We start from the raw sequence: 19,238 nt of genomic DNA, 5'->3' as shown, positions 1-19,238 counted from the left end.
TCTGTCCTGGCAAAAGTCCTAGTGCAGATGCAATCAAAATGACAAAAGCAAAAATAAATGCATCTATTAGTATAACTTGTTTTATTTCTTAGCTGTATCTGCAGAGGTTGGCTTGGCACTATCTGAGCTGCACCTGTATGGCTTTATCAGCTTCTCTTTGACAGGGCAGCCTAGACATGAATCAGAAGTGAGACAGAAACGACAGGAGTGGCTGACAATACTCAGCAGATATGCTCTGGTATCGATTTGAGAGAGCTGTTGGTCAGCTCTGATGACTACAGGGACACTAGCTTCAAGAGCGGGAGTTAAAAGCAGTTATAACGGGTAGAAACAAAGCAGTGATATCAAGGTACTTCCCACTCTAGAAACAGAGAAGTACAACTGCCCCAACATAAACTCATCCATTTCTCTAGGCTGTTCACCAGACCTGAGAACTCTACGTCACTTCTTTCTTCAATATTTGTATTAAAATGCATCTTGAAGGCATAAAGGAGGAGGTAAAAAAAAAAAAGGATATAAGGGATAGTCTGTGGCAATCAGATTTTCAGCTCTTGGCAGGTCTGGTTTTACTTTACATCACTGACTCTAATTCAGTTCAGCAGCCAACACTGTTCTCTTCAAGGGTCATCTAGAAACCACTAAAAAAACCAAATACCCTGGTAGTCTCTGTCTAGCTTATTACTAGGGCACTGGTGGTCCAAGTCATAAACCACTGCTGAAGAAGAAACTAAAATTTATGTGGTACATTCTAAAGATAAAACAGGAGGAAATTTTAAGGCTAGATTTGTGTTTCGTTTTTTTTTGTCTGATCCTACAATGATAATATGTCAATAATATTAACATAAATTTTCAGGTTCTTGAAGACTCTGAATTGTGAGCAAGAAACACTGTGGTAAGCTCAGCACCTCTTGTTAATCTGGGTGCAGTCGCAGTGGTTTCCTGCAGCCATGAGAAAGACGTGAAGAGCAGCTCACCAGGACAGGATCACTGTGTTAGTGTTTTCCAGTAACATACAAGACTAACCTATCTATCCAAATAACTTTCACAGCAATAAAATTGTACCAAAACACAGACATAAACCAAAGATAGGTTTTAAACCAGGGACTGAACAGCACAAGTGTGTTGAGAAGGTTATGACAGGAACAGTTCCCTTGCTCTCTTGGTTCTCCTCCTCCACAGTCACCTGCATTCCCTGTCCTTTAACAAATTGTAGCCCCTGTTCTTTCTCTTGTTCCTGTTCTTTTTAACTCCTTGCTCTGCAAGCCAAAAGAGAGAAAAAAACACAGCTCCAGGCAGACATTCAGGCTCAGCTTCCTTCCACCACCAGTTGATAAAACAGAATCACTCTCACATGGGTCAGGAAGAAAGGGAATGCCTATTTGGATGCCTTGTTTTCTCCTGGCAATCCTAAAGCTTCTGTTTGGCTAGTGAATCCTTCTCACTACACAAATTCCTCCTGATTCCACTGCATCCTAGTTTTACAGCGGTCTCCAGTGCTTCTACACTGGCTCTGAAACTTGCCCATTCCTGGATTCAGTCATGGGCACCTCCTTGCATGGAGTAGTGAGTTTTATTTATATAGGCACGAGAACGGGAGTTCAGCAAGAAAGGAAAACTCTGTGGGCTGGCAGCATCTAGAATCCAGTTACACTACGGTCTTACTGTCAGATCAAGCTGCCTGTTCCGAGTTGTGATGGAAAGCTCAATGGTGGAGAGTTCCAGTTCTTCCCAGTCCTCTGGGGTTACCTCCTGGGGAATTTCTGTGAATCCAGAAGAGAAGATATCATTAAGTGGAATTTAATTACACAGGTCATAATTTCACTGCTATGAAGCATGAAACATCAATGCCAGCTGCAAAAATGACTCTGACCCATTGTGACCAGTAGCTTTATTTCTTTAAAATGTCAAAAGCTTAAAAAGGGAAAAGAGACCTTGGGAGTACTGAAGGAAAGAAAAAAAAAACCACCAGCATTCATACAGCAGCATGGAAAACTATCAAGCACATTACATGGCAGCCCTGTGCATCCTTATGCTGAGGGATTAACAGATCTCCTGGGCTATTATAATATTACAGAAACATTTAGCATTCTAAACACATCAAGTGCTGCTACCAAAACAACAGGAAACCAATGTTCAGAATTCTGTGGCAATACATATTTTCTATAGGAGGAAACCCCAGGGTTCAGTTCTCACACACAGGTCACTTAGTTCACGCTCTTGACTAAATCACCTCTGCTAGCCAAGAAGGAACGAGAATGACTTTGCACCACAGCAGACTGAGCAAAATATACGCTCCCCTTCCTTTTGCAGTCTGCCACATGCACTGCCTAGATGACAACCCAACCCAAGAGAGGCTCACAGAGCACACACGAAAATTTATGGTACAGAAGAAAAATTTAATGTACTAGGAGAAACTTAAGGCTTCTGCATGGCTCAAGTTTTATTGTTCCATTTAAAGTTACATATGTTGCTCTGTCAGCAACTCCCCATACTCTGAAAAACAAGGGCTGCTCCTCTCTCACCAGCTCACTAAGAAGCCATTCTGCAGGACGAAGATTTCAAGAAGCTCACCCATAAGAGCCAAGTATCACCTATGGAGGCTTCCATAGCAAAGGCAAACAACTGTGAGCCCAGGGAACGCCTTAGGTTCTTCACAAATGCATTTTCATGTACAAGACCACAAGTACTGATAGGACTACTCTCTTCCATTTCTGGCAGATAACACTGTAACTATCTTGACAAAGTCACAGCTATAATAACAACAACAAAATCAGTGACCAGAAAAGCAGAAACACCTCCCCTGCTCCAGTCCAATCTATTAGAAGAGTAAAGCCTGACTGTGAGTTTATGCCAAAACACATGCACTTCACCTTTTGGAGGAGGTGACCAGTATAACCAAAGTCGTCTGTAAAGCCTCTTGTACAAAGGAGGTCTGGATGGTTTCTCCTCTGGCTCTTCTGGAGGTCTCTCAGTTGGACCCAGATACATGAGAGCAGCTTGATGTTTCTGAGGCCATTCCTTGGATTTACATGGAAAGGAAAGACAGAAGACGAAGGGCCTTTTGTGGAGCACCTACCTGTTTGTTCTGTTTAGTCCTTCAGCCTGTTTATTCTGTGCTCCCAAGTATTCCTTCAGAGCTACTCAGATCCCACCACTGCCTCAGCCCACCTTATTGCTCTCCAGCTTCCAGATACATATGTGAGATGACATTTTTCCAGCTTTGGAAAAGATAACCCATAGTTCCCAAGTCTACTCATGTACTCCTTCCCCACACAGAAGTGAGGTATTTTCCCCTGCTTGTTTTCTTTGCTGCTGCTGTGTGTCAGGGTGACACAGCTGCTTTTGGCTGGAGGGAACAACCAAAACCAGCAAGGTCAACATTAATGTTTGAAGGCACAATTTGCACAAAGGCAACCTCAAAGAGCAATTGCACAGCGGGGCCTAGTGCAAATAGGCAAAGACTACAGTGCAGTGTGCACCCAAATGGCACCGAAACCTGGCAGGTCTTTGGTCTCCAACAATCAAGATCTGACCATATAGTCAGGTTCTTATAGACAGCAACACAACATGTCCTAAGGCAAATCAGGTGGGCTTTATAAAGCATCTGAGGGGGCGAGGGGAAAAAAAAAAAAAAAAACGAGGTAACACATCATTCTTGGTGATATTTGAGATTGCAGTGTCAGAAACTGATGGGCTACAGAAGAACCTTAGCTCCTGAAATACTTTCAGATGTTGACAAAAGTTTATTTCCTCTCATTTTGCTTTAAAAGTAATTTCAAAAATCTCAAAACAGGACTTATGGAGGGAATACTAAGATTGTTTTTTTAAACCCATATACTAAAACAACCCTGCCAAGAGCCCACATGTACTCAATACAATTATTTTTCTACTCACAAAACTTTAGAAGTAGTTTTGAATCATATAGCAGAGGTTGTTAAGCTTATTTACCTCACACCTCTGAGAGCAAAGACTCTGCTATCATACTTGCATAATAAACAGGACAAACACAGGTTGTATCAGCAGGGCAATACACAAACAATAAGTATTAATGGAAAAGCAGCAATGCTGTGATACTTTGAGCCTGTATATTTTAGAAGATATTATAACACTATAACAATGCCCCTACTAAAATCCAATATCAGAGGTGAGCTCTTTCCCCTTACACTGTTTGCAGCTACAGGTCATCCCATTTCAAAGGCCAGCTACAGCAAAACCAGAAATGATGAAGTGCAGAGCAGCAAAGACAAGCTGGGAAGAGATTAAGCTCAACAGGCGCGAGCTGTTTCTTATAGAAATTAACAATATGATAACATAAGGGGCATATAAAGCAATGAATACCACAACTAGGGGAGATGAGGTAGAAACTTTTCTATCTTAATAGCAGAAAAAGTGGGTACTTCTCCTTAACCTTCAGCAGGTCAAACAGATCTGATCAACGGACAATTAATAGCTTACCAGTGAAATCCACTATCACTGTCACTAACTGAGGCTAAGGACTCAACAAAAGTGAGAAAGGGGCTGGAGAGAAGTGAAGAATAGGTTTTTGCCTAAAATGCCAGCACACAGCATCATCACCTCATATTTCCTGGGGATACTTTGGGGGGGGGGGGGAGGGGGGGGTTGGTCAGGAATCTTTCATGGACACATTACAATTTAACTCCCCTTTACAGGATCTTCCTATAAAGGAAGCACGGGCACTATCACAGGTAGTACGGCTGGACTGCACAATCTGATCTACCATACCAGCTTCTGGGTATTTCCACAGCCTTTCATGAGGCTCTTTATATGTTCAGAGAACACGAAAAGCATGTGAATGAAAATGCCTCACATTTCATGGAGGTCAAACTTTAATCTTTCCAGGGTCAAGTTTAAGCAACAGAGAAGTTAAAGGTGAGATATAACCTATTAATCTTCATGTTCATTTTACTACACACGGAAGCCTGATTATCAACGTGCATGAGCAGCCTCATTATAGATACTTCTGCCAGAAGAATAAATCAGAATGAAATGTTACCATAAGAAAGACTGCTGAGAAAAGGTGACAGAGCACTTTAATGGTTATCTCAGGCACCACTAGGGTTCTCCAGTTTCAAAGGTTATTGGCTCCCTCTGGTGATCTTGCAGCAACAGATCCTCAGTAACGATTTTTTTAAAGTATTCTTCCCCGCCTTCAACTCTTCAGAAGTTAAGTCTATCAATTGGTAGGTTTTTAACAAGTCAAGTTTCACTCCCATTTTATATTGTTACTAGAACCCTTCACAGCAACTTGCAGATAAATTATACAAAGCAGTCAGCCTTTTCAATTCCCAACTACAAAAACACTTTCCTCACAATTACTCTTTACCTTCAACGTACTGAAAAAGTGAGCTGCTTTGGTTTTCAGAGGCCCAAGGTACCAGTATCTGGAAAAAAGAACACAGACAGAACTCCTAAGATATCAGTCATCAATACTGGGAGAGGGAGAAATCTTGCATGAAGTCAGAGCGCGCAGACTTGCTTGCCATTGCAATAAGTGCTCCCTGACAATCTTTAGCTTTGTGATAGTATAAGATAGTTCCTACGTATCACCAGCAGCTTAGCAGTGACACCCTTTTCCTGAGTTACAGATGACCAAAACGCAGTATACAATCTTCCCTACAGGAAGTGTGACATCTCAGTAGCAGGATTTTACCTAGTTATGTGACACAACTGGGAAAGATATAAAGGTCTGTGGTCTAACGGTGGGATGCATTTCTGCAATATGCAATAAAGAAAGAGTTTGGAAGAAACAAACAGTATCAACAGCTTCAGTAAAAAAAGAACAGAGCCAGCAAACATCCATTTGCCCCAAATGATTCTGAGATCAAAATCAATGTTTGACAAAATAAAAATCCTGCCAGCCATGCAGCATTGTACAGAATCTAAAGATATGACTATATTTAGGCAGGCTTCACACACATTTTGATCACTGTCTTCCACCAAAGGTCAACAAAGCACATTAAACACCATCAGCTCAAGAGCACTGCAGATCTAACTATATCATTAACTACTAAGATGTGCAACTGTCACACCACTCCCATCAAGCCACGAAATTGTCTGTAAAATAATAAAACCTCAAAAACATAAAACAGCATCATGTCTCCACCAGGACAGTGCTTAGCAGAGGAACAGTCAGGCAAATTTCTGGAACTGTGGCCTGTGGCTCAACTCCCTTTGTCTTCTTTTCAGTATAGGATCAGTTGTACTGGAATAAACCAAATGTTTGTTTAGCCCAATAACCCATCTTTCACAGGGACCAAAAGTGCATGAAGTTGAAAAGTATAAAAACAGCACAAGCACTGTCGCAGGTGCACTCTGAGCACCCACTCGTTTGTGGCTGAAGTGCTTTCCAAGCTGGGCACGTTTTCTGTGGATTCAGAAACATTCATGGAAGAGAACAAGGTTCGAGGATGTTCAGGCTGCCCCACGTACAAAAGGTGCTGTCACGCCTCCAGCACTGAGTCCAAAAGACTTTTATGAAAGGGAACTGCTGCAGGAAGAGATGTGAAGGCTGACGCAGGGTAGAAATCAGGCTATGGGTGGGAAGCCCAGTAAGAGTACAGAGGGAGGAGAAGTGCAGTTCCTTCACCTTGGGGCTGCAGTTTGGACAGACCCTGTGGCATTGCCAAGGCAGCACCTACACAAGCCACTGGGCATGTCCCTTGCTTCCCAGGGAGAAACACTCTGACCATTTACTCATCTCCCCCATCCCACATCACCCGTCAAACCTACTCAAATATTTGCCAGACAGACTGCAGAGGTCTGCTACCTCTAGCCTTCTGACAAAGACAGCTTATTTACAAAACACATGGTATTTCCCTACAGCTGTGCAGCAGAGGCATATGCCACAATTCCTCCGTAAGAGTTTGAGAAGTGAACTGCTTTGGCCCTGCTGCTCCTTCACCAAATAATGCAAGTCATTTGATACACAGACAGTGGCATATTAAATGCCCATTTGGAGAAAGACCAACAATAATTAGCTTAGCATTCAGAGAATAGTCATCAGACAGCACGGCCCATGCCATTTCTGACAGGAACTGAAGGGCATTTTTACTGCATCTGATGTCCCTTGTTGGAATTGGGTTACAGAGTCTCCATGCATCTTTTCATTGGCAACTGATGAAAAACAATGGCCAATTACTTTACTTAGACTTTACTCAAGGGAGAGATTTCCCACTGACACAATCTGAATGAAGTTCCAGAACTGGGCACCACAAGGCAAACAGAAAGTAAATACTTAAAAGAAAAGTTCAGCACCAAATAAGTGTTTATTTCAAATGACAAAAATGCTGAATCTTCTTACACTCGCATTTGTGTAGTACAAGACCAAAAAGAGTGGGTGCCTGTGCCTGTCAAATGCCTACACTCAAAAACGACTTCTTTACAAGACAAGGGTATGTCTTTTTACGCAACAGACGCTAAAAAAGGTACAGTTAAAAAAAAAGTATTTTCTTACTTGCTAACTTTAACTCCTGCATCTCTGTAAGATCCCCATCTTAAACCAGTCACTGCAAACACAGGCTGTTCCTTCTCTCCCTGTACAAAAAAATAAACATTGTGAAATTGCTTTCTCTTATCTTGTTTCCAACTTTGTCTTCTGCAGCTAGAAAAATATCATTTCTATATAAAAACTGATTTGTGATTAATCCCAAAAAGTGAAATTTCACAGAAGAGGTATGATGAGTAGCTAACAGCAATAAAGCTAAGCAGAATTTAAGTGTTATGCATTCCATCTGCTCCCAGAGAGGAATATAAGAGGTGGGGTTTTGAAGAGGTTGATTGACTTTGACTGCACATGCAGCAACAGCCATCTCATTTTGTGGATTTTGTCAGCCAAAAGCAAGGAGTTCTGCACCGTGACACTAAGTTCTCACTGCAGAAATGCCCATTCTGCAACATAACTGAAAAAATAATATTCAAAAGTCATACGGGGCATAGTCAAAGGTTTTCCCATTTCACATTTTTCAGTTTGTAAAAGAAAGCTATTAACTCCACAGTGTATATGAATGCATTAAATCAGCTCAGACAGCTATTGTTATCTCTCACCATTCCTACAGCAATACTGGTGTTAGTAAGTTTCGTATTCATCAATACTCTCTGAGCCTCAAAAAAGATGTTCAAGCGTTCTAGTGTCTTCTCCAGTTGAGACTTTATGATGTCATATCATACAGTGGAGAAATAGCTGCCACCAGAACTGCTAATATCATAAACCAAAACTCATGACAGCATTACACAGAGGAAAAGCAGTCCATGTAAACAGAACAACATGTAAATAGGAAAGTTTCAGGAATGTTTGGTAGCAAATAAGCAGATGTTTTTACCTTGATCTGCAAGACATCAAGTGGAACTGTCTCTCCCTTCAAAATGGCCAACGTAGCATTAGTAATATGTCTGCAAAAGAAACAGGAAAGAAGCAAATGAAAACAAACAGTAAGGAAAGGAAAGAGTAAACTTGACACATTTTTCAGCAAACCCCACAAGCCCAGGTGTTTGGTTTTTGTTTGTTTGTTTGTTGTTTTTTTTTTTTTTTTTTCAGAAAATGCAACAATCCCAGGGAAAGAACTCTGACAAAGTGCTGCATATCTGTGAAACCAGAAAGCAAACTGGGTGGCTGCAACACATGATAAAGCCCGAGTCCTAACAAACAGTAACAGATCTGAAAAGCAAGAGGAAGTTCTCAGCCTAAGTTTTTCAGAGATTGCTCCTTCTTCAGCTAACCTGGCAGATCACACGCCAACTCTGTTACTTGCTGTTTCTGTTACTTAACACGCTAATAACCCAAATCATGGTTTTATTTTATTGGTGGCAAGTAGAACAACCTGGGAGAGAAGGGGATGGTCATGAGACTGGTCTCAGTCTGGGACTGAAATGCTTTAGTATGCTAACTTGTTTTGAAGTTGTTAATGAACATAAATCTACCTACCAGCAGTGCTCATGTGGTTTTGGTTTCCATTAAGTCATGGACAGTAGCTAAGGCACTTTCTCATTTTGAGTCATAAAGCATGGCACTAAAGATTTTGTAACCATAGTGTTTGAGTTCATAAAGAAGTCTATGTTCAGACCTTGAGGCATATATTTCATTAAAATCCGCTTCTTGTTTTCAAAGTTGGGTAAAATCTAAATCTGACATTGTGCACATTTCCAGTGTCTCAGCTGGACAAAAGGAAAGAAAAACCAACCAACCAAAAAACAACCACAATACCAAATGTAGTTTTCAAATCCAGTCCAATATTCACGTGAGTCAGCAGGAGAAATTGCCTTTGGCTTCATCAGGGTTATAACACTGAGGCAGAGAAGGAAACTGTTCTTCCCTCGGCCCTTTTCTCCCAACTCTTATGTTTGTGTAAGACCTCTACAATTCCTACACTCCAAAGGTGAGACAGTGCTAAAGGAACCAAAGCCCAAATATTTCTTTTTAAAATATCACTTCCGCACTTCTGAAGTCAGGTTCTGTTACTGGTTTGGGTTGTTAACCAGCCTATGGACCAAATTCCTTTCAACTTCACCCATACGCTGCAGTCTCACTTGCACAGTTCATTACCTTGGGACAAGAAGATCATTCATTTCAAACAGCTTCTTTAGAACCCAAACATAAATTATTATTTTAATCTTAGCTGCTGATTACAGCCTTGTCCATCTTGCTGAGCTCAAAGCACTCTGGTGGTTTTAATGAAGGATATTATGCCAGTTGGCTCGTGGGTTTTATGTATGATGGATACCAGCAAGGGTTCCGCAAAGAAGAATATTAATGAGTTACTGGGAGAAGCAGAGTAAACAGATTTCAGGAGTGAGGAGAAATAATTTCATCAGCATAGGAGAAGAAGGGAAAAATAGAAAAGATATGAAGTGTGGGGAAAAGAAAGGTTAGTTGACTAGCCTTTTTACTTTTGAAGTGGACAAAACCTCACAACAAGCTGAAATGCAGACTAGATCATATCCAGGATGCTGATAGATAAGATTCAGGTTGTTGGAGAGTTGCCAGCATCAGTCCCATCACAGGAATGAGCAAGAAACCCTGGAAGAGTCAGTAATGGGATCCAAGCTTTCCCATAAAGATATTCTTGTACGCTTTACTTTGCAGGTGCTAACCAGGTTACATGCGGACTAGTTTCTAGAATTCTTAAACTGAAGAAGGGACGGAAAGAAGACTTCTGTTTGTCATATCCTTAGTATATACTTGTCATATCCTTTTTGACTATTCCTAAGAGGCTTGATCCTTCTAATTCATTTTTTTTTAACTCTGAACATCACACCATCACAATTAGCCACAGCAAATTATTTCACAGAGTCACAGAATGTTAGGGATTGGAAGGGACCTCAAAAGATCATCTCATCCAGTCCTCCTGCCGGAGCAGGAACACCTAGATGAGGTTACACAGGAAGGTGTCCAGGTGGGTGCTGAATGTCTCCAGAGAAGGAGACTCCACAATGCCCCTGGGCAGCCTGTTCCAGTGCTCTGTCACCCTCACTGAGAAGAAGTTTCTTCTCAAATTTAAGTGGAACTTCTTGTGTTCCAGTTTGAACCCATTGCCCCTTGTTTTATCATTGGTTGTCACCGAGAAGAGCCTGGCTCCATCCTCGTGACACTCACCCTTTATATATTTAGAAACATTTAAAAGGTCACCCCTTCGTCTCCTCCAAACTAAAGAGCCCCAGCTCCCTCAGCCTTTCCTCACAAGGGAGATGCTCCACTCATTTTACATTCTAATAATACATGCATTTCCTCCTTTTAATTTTCAGTCAGTTTTGGGGAGTCATTAACTCAGGCAAGTCCATCAAGCTCTGCCCAGAGACTGCCAACTTCTGTGTAACATAGAAGAAAAAGAAAAGGGATCTGGGGGTCCTGGTGGACAACAGGATGATCATGAGCCAGCACTGTGCGTGCCCTTGTGGCCAGGAAGGCCAATGGCATCCTCGGGTGTATTACAAGGGGGGTGGTCAGTAGATCGAGAGAGGTCCTCCTTCCCCTCTGCTCCACCCTGGTGAGACCCCATCTGGAATATTGTGTCCAGTTCTGGGCCCCTCAGTTCAACAAAGACAGGGAACTGCTGGAGAGGGTCCAGCGTAGGGCAACAAAGATGATTAAGGGAGTGGAGCACCTTCCTTATGAAGAAAGGCTGAGGGAGCTGGGTCTCTTTAGTTTGGAGAAGAGGAGACTGAGGGGTGACCTTATTAATGTTTATAAATATATAAAGGGTGAGTGCCACAAGGATGGAGCCATGCTCTTCTCAGTGACAACCAATGATAGGACAAGGAGTAATGGGTTCAAACTGGAACACAAGAGCTTCCACTTTAATTTGAGAAGAAACTTCTTCTCAGTGAGGGTGCCAGAGCACTGGAACAGGCTGCCCAGGGAGGTTGTGGAGTCTCCTTCCCTGGAGACATTCAAAACCCGCCTGGACATGTTCCTGTGCGACCTCACCTAGGCGTTCCTGCTCCAGCAGGGGGATTGGACTAGATAATCTTTTGAGGTCCTTTCCAATCCCAAACATACTGTGATACTGTGAAGCTACTGAGAAGCACTGCTCCTTAAAAAGAAACCAAAAAAAGCCTAATTTCAGAAACATATAATACTTACTGGACTTGGTTCGTGCTCTCAGGGTAGAGCGTGTGGCTCAGAGTGCAGGTCTTTCCAAGAGGTATGAATCCTATAGGGATCTTACTGAAGGCAGCCTGGACACATAAGGAGAGTAAATTAACATTTGCATCAGCTGAACAAAGCTTCCTGTGTGGAGATCACAGCTGTGCCTGATATCACCCCTTTGGCACTGAGCAGCCAGGCTCTTCCTTAAATGAGGCAGTAATACATAATGACTCAGAACATGGCACCCGAATCTGTGAATCCACCACTGCCAACTGGGTACAAAGGAGCTCTCTGTAATCATTAAGAGCGTTGTTACATGCAGGTTGGCAGCCACGTCCTAACTAATGCAGGGATTCTGTCAGTAATCTGCCATCTTTCTCAATACTGACAGTGGCATCACAGGCTCTGAATCTCATTTACCATTGCAGAAATCCCCCTCTGACAGAGTAACCTTGCATGGCAAAGAGATTTTCTCAGTTAAGGAAAGGAAATTAATTGATTCCTCTGGCATCCAAATCATGAAGCAGCAAAAAGTCCAATTTTTGGAAGTCACTGACCATGTTATTTTTCTGTACCACAGTTCAGCAAAAGGGCTTGCTGAAGGAGCAAGTTATTACACTGCACCTCATAATAAGCTGTGCTTCTTGAAGTGTGTCAGCAAATCAATGTAAACGACCGTATATCACAATGTACCATCTCCCTCCTGGGCACTGCTGCCAGCAGCACCGTGACACTGCAAATCTGCACCAAGTAATACCCCTCTCGCTTCATTCCCGCCCGCTCTCCATCGCTGTCTCTGTGTCACCTGCAAGTCTTAACACATCTCAAACACCCTTCTCTCCTTTTCTTCAAGAATGTTTTACAGCATGCAGATGACAGGCTGTTTGTAGCTTGTGCCCTGCTCCCGTGGCTGCCAGGAACAGCCTTTCTGGAATACCTTGCACAGGCTTGTCTTATCCAGGCAACAGTGGTGTGACATACTCCAGTAAAAACGGAAGCAGAGCACAGACTGAGGGGGCTGAACTGCAGATGATCTCTACTCCTAGGACAGAGTTATATGAAGGACAAGAATCCCCTAGCCAAAGGCATATAGTGACACAGTGGCGATACTACAAAGCAGTATTCCACCCAAAATAGTACCAAATGCAGAATTTTCTACGCTACTGCAAATCAACCTAAGCTACATCAAGATAACGCATCAAAAAACAGAGAGGAAAAACTAGGCAGTAAACCCTCTAAAACTTTTCTTCTAGTATCTTTAGATTATAGAGGTCTCAGGGGCCAACTTATTATTATATTAATATACTAATATTAAATCTAAAAAACTGATGTCTCAGAATTGATACAGCCAGTGCCACTTTAAAAATACTAGCTTGGTTGCAGAGTTTCTCTTGTCACATTCAGACAAAGAAACCGCCTAAACAGATACAATTCTAGCTGCCAAGGATATCATCATAATCTTGTCTGGATCATTTAATTGAGTTTTTTCCAGCTCCTGCCAGAAGGTTTTGGGAACAATGATTCCCTCATTTCTTCAATAACACTGTCCTCCCTCTTTAAAAAGAAAAATCTCTCTCATTTACACTTGGAGCGATCCACCTTGAGAGGTTAAAATTTGCTTTCTGCAGCCATCTGCATAGGTAGATATTCACCGCTCGAAAAGACTGCAAAGTAATCATAAAGCAAAAGGAGCATGGCCATAGCTGAATTGAGTTTCAAGCCTGTACGAATACACGAAAAACATGTACTTTTGCCCAATGCTTCTGCCAAACAAAGCAGCGCACACAGCTGGTCCATGGGTCTTTGAAAGTTGTGCATTTGGCCTCTCCACAGTCCCTGCTCTGATGCTGGAAACTTCCCAAAGCCGTGGCACCGGAGCCATCGCACTCTCTGAGAAAGGGAACGAAGAACTCCGGGTAGAATTGCAGGACACCAGCATGGAGGACTTTATGCAACAAGCTGGCTCCAGATTAGTAAGCAACGTAACTGCAGAAGACAGCTGGGGCCAAGGGATCACAGAGGATGCGCAAGACACTTCCACTAAGAAATAAACAACATTTTAAAAATGACGCTTCCTCACCTCATCTGCTCTGCGGAGAAGTCCAGTTATGACCTGAAAAACAGGGGAAACGCTCAGCTCTGAGAATTTTGGTTTTTAGTTACAGTAGAAAGCTACAAAATTCATACCCCCATTTACTCTTTGGAAAAGATTTATGGAGCAGCCACTCTTATGGAAGGTACTACAGTTATTTACATGGGAAAGGAGGCATGTTCAGTGTGCAAACCTGGTGGAAATAGCAAGGTTATGAGTGCACATGAGTATATGCTGGCACCACAACCAATGCCAGTGTAAATGTTTTAACATTATGCTTTGCATAATGCAAAAATGGCACTGGTCAGTGTGCAATTAAAAATAATAAATTCTAAGGCCAGGAGAAAAGATGTATTCTGACTACTTTTTCTTAAGGTCATTGCATTTCATTTAGCTATTGCCTTATGAAGCCACTAGTTAGCATTCCGGGAAATGCCTTAATAAAATGCAGCCTTCCTTGAAAAATAAAGTATCCCCCAGTTCTGCTGGTAGTTTTTTTCCTGTCATTAATCATCTTGACAACAGGCATTTATTAAATACATACCATACTTTGTTATTACTCCCACATAATTTTTAAATTATTTGATTCCCACTTAATAAAACATGAATTCCTCTTGGGGAGTACAGATAGGAAAGAACTTTGAAAATGAAACCATTACAGCTATATTACACAGAAAGAAAAAGTTAGAATCATGTCTCTCCAAATGATTTTCTCATTCTAGAATAAAATTTTGGAAGCTACTTATGTCATCCACTCTTTCTGCCCCCACTTTCATCATCGTTTTTTAGACTAATAACAACCAGCTGAATTTTCTTATTCCCAGAAGATTAAATATTGACTGAAAACACAGATACTAAAATGGACAAAAATCTAGCTAATAATTGTTATGATGATGCTACACTACACAGACTCAATCTTCTCACTCTCAGCATGACTATGATTCTCAACAGACCAGGACAAAGCTCCTGCAGTACCTCTTGTACTGTGCCATCTCCTCCTGCAATAATGATCAGATCTGTGTTTTCCATCAATTCCAGCAGCTTTTTTGCTTGTCCCTCATAATCAGTCTGAAGAAACAGAAAACCAAACATGAGGACTCGAGTGACTATTTCTAGGTTTTCTCTTCTATGGTAAAAAAAAAAGAATCATCTGTCCATTTGCTAAACAGTTATTCTCATATAGGCACACAGTACTGTATATTACTTACGTTCAATGAAATTTCTTCAACTTACAAAACAAGTCTGCTGCTGAATACAGTATGTGCAAACACACAAAAAAGCTAAATCAAATATCAGAGCAAATCTTATCAGTAGATCTGGAGTATCACAGCAATAATCATATTTCCAGGTAGTTTTACACTGGAACAAAACCACAAGCAAACTATGCACTTGCAGAAAACGTCCCAATGTCTTTAGCAGCCAAAGTACCCAAGTGCGTCTCCTGAAACACAAAATCAGGTACATAAAAGGCTACTGCCTGAGAGCAAGCTGCTGACAACATGTTTAGCAGTAAAGAGTACACTGACTTTCTCAACAAGCAACACTGTTTTCTGAAAAATTAGTATCTTTTACAAGACAGGGGATATTTTTAGAAGAGCCTATCGCAATAGGACAAGGGGTAATGGTTCTAAATTAAAAGATGGGAAATTCAGGCCAGACATGAGGTAGAAAATTTTTACAATGCGGGTGGTGAAACACTGTCCCAGGTTGCCCAGAGAGGTGGTAGATGCCCCATCCCTGGAGACATTCAAGGCCGGGCTGGATGGAGCCCAGAGCAACCTGATCTGATTGAAGATGTCCCTGCTCATGGCAGGGGGGGTTGGACTAGATGACCTTTGAAGGTCCCTTCCAAACCCGACTATTCTGTGATTCTACAAGGACATCTCAGACTCAGTTACTGGCCCAACCCTTTTTTCCTAACTTGGCCGGTCTGAAGCTACGAATTGTCAGTTCTAAGTATTGCAAATTTTTTTTCCTTAGGCTGCGACTATGTATTTTCAATGATCAGAAAAAAGCATTCATAAAAATAACATTTTAACACTAAACCTTCTGAAAAGGATTCCAAGACAGAAAGATACATATCAGAGTATTTCACTGCTAGGAGACAGTGACTATTAAACAATCCACATATCACAACCTCAAAAACATACAAAAAAAATCAGAATCCCTTCATGTTTACTTGTTCTTCTCTTTCCAAAGAAAACCTCTCTGCTAATTCACACCATTTAGAAGACAGTGTTCTGCTTTCATGACGGGTATGTTATTTGAGGATACACTGAGATATTTTCTGTGTAAAAATAAAAGGTTATTTTTAATTAATCTGAACAGTTCCACTGCATGTCGAAGTTCCTCCCTTCTGAATTCTGCAAGTTCAGTCAGAATTGACGATTTCAACAGCAATGGGCATGCACCACTAAGCAGCACTCAAATATTTAGAGAATTTTCTCTCAAACATGAATTATACAAGGGCTGCTTTAGACACAGACAAACACATGTACTGCTTTAGCTGAAAATTAAAAACTCACTATATAGTTTGTAAATTAACTGTGAATTAAAAAGAAGATTAAGTACTAGCTTAATATCTCAGTATTTATTTCTTCCCATGAGATGTCTACAGGACAACTGAGAATTTCAAACGCATCCAGAATTTAATTTCAATTTTTCAAGAGGAGAAAGCAGAGCAGACAATATATCTATATTAGCAGAACCTATCAGTTCTTACCTTAACAATAGTTACATCCAAGCCAGATAAATGCAAAATTGGAGCAGCGTTCTTCTCAAAAAGGTTCCTGGCTTTGCTAGAAATAACAAAAACCATTTCATTAGTCTGGTGGCTAAAATCATTCAAAAGGAAAGAAACAAATGAATATCAAGAAAAAGTCTACTTAAAAATGAGCATATAATCTATACAATCAGTCACTCAACCTGCCAGCCAGGAAAGATGAGATTTCATTTGGTTCAAATTTATTACATTTCTAGACTCATATCTCAGATGTCAGTTGTTTGTTGCAGTTCTAATAAATGCAGAAGAGGTTATCTAGCTTTCTCCAAAATAATAAAAAAATGTAACAAACAAACAAAAAGTTATTTGAAAATTAATGACTTACAGAGCACCAGGCGTCAAGATCACAAAGAAGGCCTGTTTATGCTTCCAGAAACATTAAAAAAATATATATTTACTGTTATATATTATTAAATAAGTTTAGAAGGAAAATTTTAGCTGACCTTTTGTTATAGGACTGTTGCATTTTCTGCCTGTAACTGCATAATAAAATAATTTACTTGTAAGCAATTTTTAGTTAATGGAGTAAAACATGAAACTAGAAGTCAGAGACTTAATTTATTAACACTGTATTTTCCAGTCACGGGTGTTTTGAACAAAAGCACCTAAGTCCACGCACTTCCATGTCACATATATTATTCCTTTCGTATTGTTACTAACAACTCCCTGCCGCTCCCCATTAGCTGATCAGCAGAAACAGACACACATCATATCCAAGATTACTGGTTTTCTGCTAATGAACATACAAAAATAGCAGCCAACCTCTTCCAGGAGTCTTGCTCTGAGCCCATATTTAGCCTCTCAGTTCATGGGCACATCCCTTTCAAGGGCAGGTTCCCACAGAAGTACAATCACTGCTGCCTAACTTCAAGCCTTGAAGCAATCAAGGTCATCTCTTATTTCTATAGCTTTTGAGGGCAGAAATGCATCACATATAAAAGTTTGGAAGGAATTCCACATACAAAGGGATGACAAAGGCCAAAACGCAGGAAAAAAAAAAATTTAAAATATACACCTTTAGAAATAATTCTTTGAACTCAAGCATCTAGTGCTATTTCTCAGCCCAATATTTTTGGTGAAATAAAATTTGGCATAGCTGCATAGCACCAGCTTGGCATCAGAGGGAGGGAATAATGAGCTCAAAAGCCTGGCTGGCTTTTATCGTGGATGTCAGAGCAAAAATACAGAAAGAGTGCCTCACATATGAGTGTAGAGAAGGGGGAATTTTACCCTTTGCAAGCTGCTGGGTTGAGGAATACTGTTGCTTTCTTCAGTGGCATACTAGAAGGGATCAGCTCATCGCCAAAAGCCTAAGTGAGAGAAAAAGAGCAGAATTCAATTAATCTTTTAAGCACATTGGTAAAACAGTTCAAAATAATGCATCCCTACAAACGTCAACAGGCCTTCAAGCCTCCTGATATTCAAATGACTTCCATCTTCAGCCATTTTACAGGTCTGCTATCCAAAGACCCGCGCTCGTAGCAACAGCTCACGCCACTGTCACAAGTACTCTTTAGCTCATTTTTACAATTCCACCGCTATTTCATTTTTGCCAAGCTCTGGTTTTCTGCCATGGGCAGAGATCCAAGGAGCTATCATTGACTCCAAGGTTACTTGATTTTCCTTCCTTATGTAACTCTCATACACCTGCCTGCCACCTTCTTTCTGCATCTTTTTCTGCTTCTGTATCTCATTTTTTTATATCTTCTGCTCATTTTTGTATTTTCTATGCTTCGGTTTTTGAAGATATAAAAGATAATTTCCCTGACCTATAAGCAAGCTCACTGTTTCTCAAGACATTTTTTCTCCCTAATGTCTCCATATAAAAAAAAAATCACTGAATTCCTCTTCAACTTTTAATCCAATTCTGAACAGATGCCTCCATTTTAAATTATTCAAGAGTTACTCCATACAGCCTTTTGTAACTTTTAGCCATTTGTACCTATTTCCATAGCTTTTCAGCACAGGAGAGGCAAGAAAAGGCAAAGATTCCACACATGTTACTTCTCACTCCGTAAACCTCTTTCAGGTCACCTAAAGGCACCCTCGCTACCACATCAAATCAAACTGGTTCTGAGTACAAAGATGACAATGTATTCAGCAGTACCATCCAGAAGCCCCAGAAATAAAGTAGGAACAAAAGACTACTGCACTGAACATAAGACAGAGTCAAGTGTCCTTGTTTTTTTCTCCTCTTTATCTTCAAAATTAATCCACCTTGCAGGAATTTTTATATTGGAGAAGGTGGACACTGTACACAAAGCACAGTAGATTTTTGGTGATCATTAGGTGTTTAAATTCATAATGAATTCCACTTGCCAACCTGGCTCAGGAAAGCTCAATTAAAAGAAGCGTGCAGCTGCCTACGTTGCTTAGAACATTCACATTTCTTCGTCAAGAAAGGAAAAGGATGAGAGAAGTCGCTGAGACTAAAGGAATCTTCAAAGAAAGGGAAACAAATCAATTGAGCTTAAGCTTTACTCAAAAATCAGCTGGAAAACAGACCAACTTATCACAATTGTTGGGCAGGAGCTGGAAAATATAAGGGACCTCTAGCATGTTACAACTGTTAGAAACAATTAATTAATTGCTTGGGGGGCATGATGTGATGTATTTGCTTGCTCTAAACAACCTAACAAGGCTCACAAAGAATTTATGAGTAATGACATAATCACTTCTTTATGTAACTTACTTAGACATTTACGTTACATACGGGGGCATTTCTAAAGCAAACGCTCATTTTTAAGACAGGAAATAAAAAA

General features: G+C 40.8%; 1 protein-coding gene across 2 annotated transcripts in view; it reads right to left on the bottom strand.

Annotated features, from left to right (window-relative positions):
* Nucleotides 1–19,238, bottom strand: part of AGK (acylglycerol kinase) — a 47,899-nt gene that overhangs the window by 7,267 nt on the left and 21,394 nt on the right. For both annotated transcript variants that reach the window (XM_071798434.1, XM_065839949.2), the window contains exons 3-12: nt 17,707–17,786; nt 16,417–16,492; nt 14,670–14,762; nt 13,683–13,715; nt 11,597–11,691; nt 8,340–8,409; nt 7,475–7,554; nt 5,345–5,402; nt 2,871–3,018; nt 1,663–1,760 (exon numbers count right to left, since the gene is read on the bottom strand). In XM_071798434.1, the coding sequence (XP_071654535.1) occupies nt 1,663–1,760; nt 2,871–3,018; nt 5,345–5,402; nt 7,475–7,554; nt 8,340–8,409; nt 11,597–11,691; nt 13,683–13,715; nt 14,670–14,762; nt 16,417–16,492; nt 17,707–17,786 (831 nt within the window). The remainder of the gene's footprint in view (nt 1–1,662; nt 1,761–2,870; nt 3,019–5,344; nt 5,403–7,474; nt 7,555–8,339; nt 8,410–11,596; nt 11,692–13,682; nt 13,716–14,669; nt 14,763–16,416; nt 16,493–17,706; nt 17,787–19,238) is intronic.

The sequence above is a fragment of the Patagioenas fasciata genome, chromosome 1 (genome assembly GCF_037038585.1).
Source record: "Patagioenas fasciata isolate bPatFas1 chromosome 1, bPatFas1.hap1, whole genome shotgun sequence".
In the NCBI taxonomy this organism is placed as follows: Eukaryota; Metazoa; Chordata; class Aves; order Columbiformes; family Columbidae; genus Patagioenas; species Patagioenas fasciata.
This window is presented reverse-complemented; position numbering and strand designations above follow the sequence as displayed.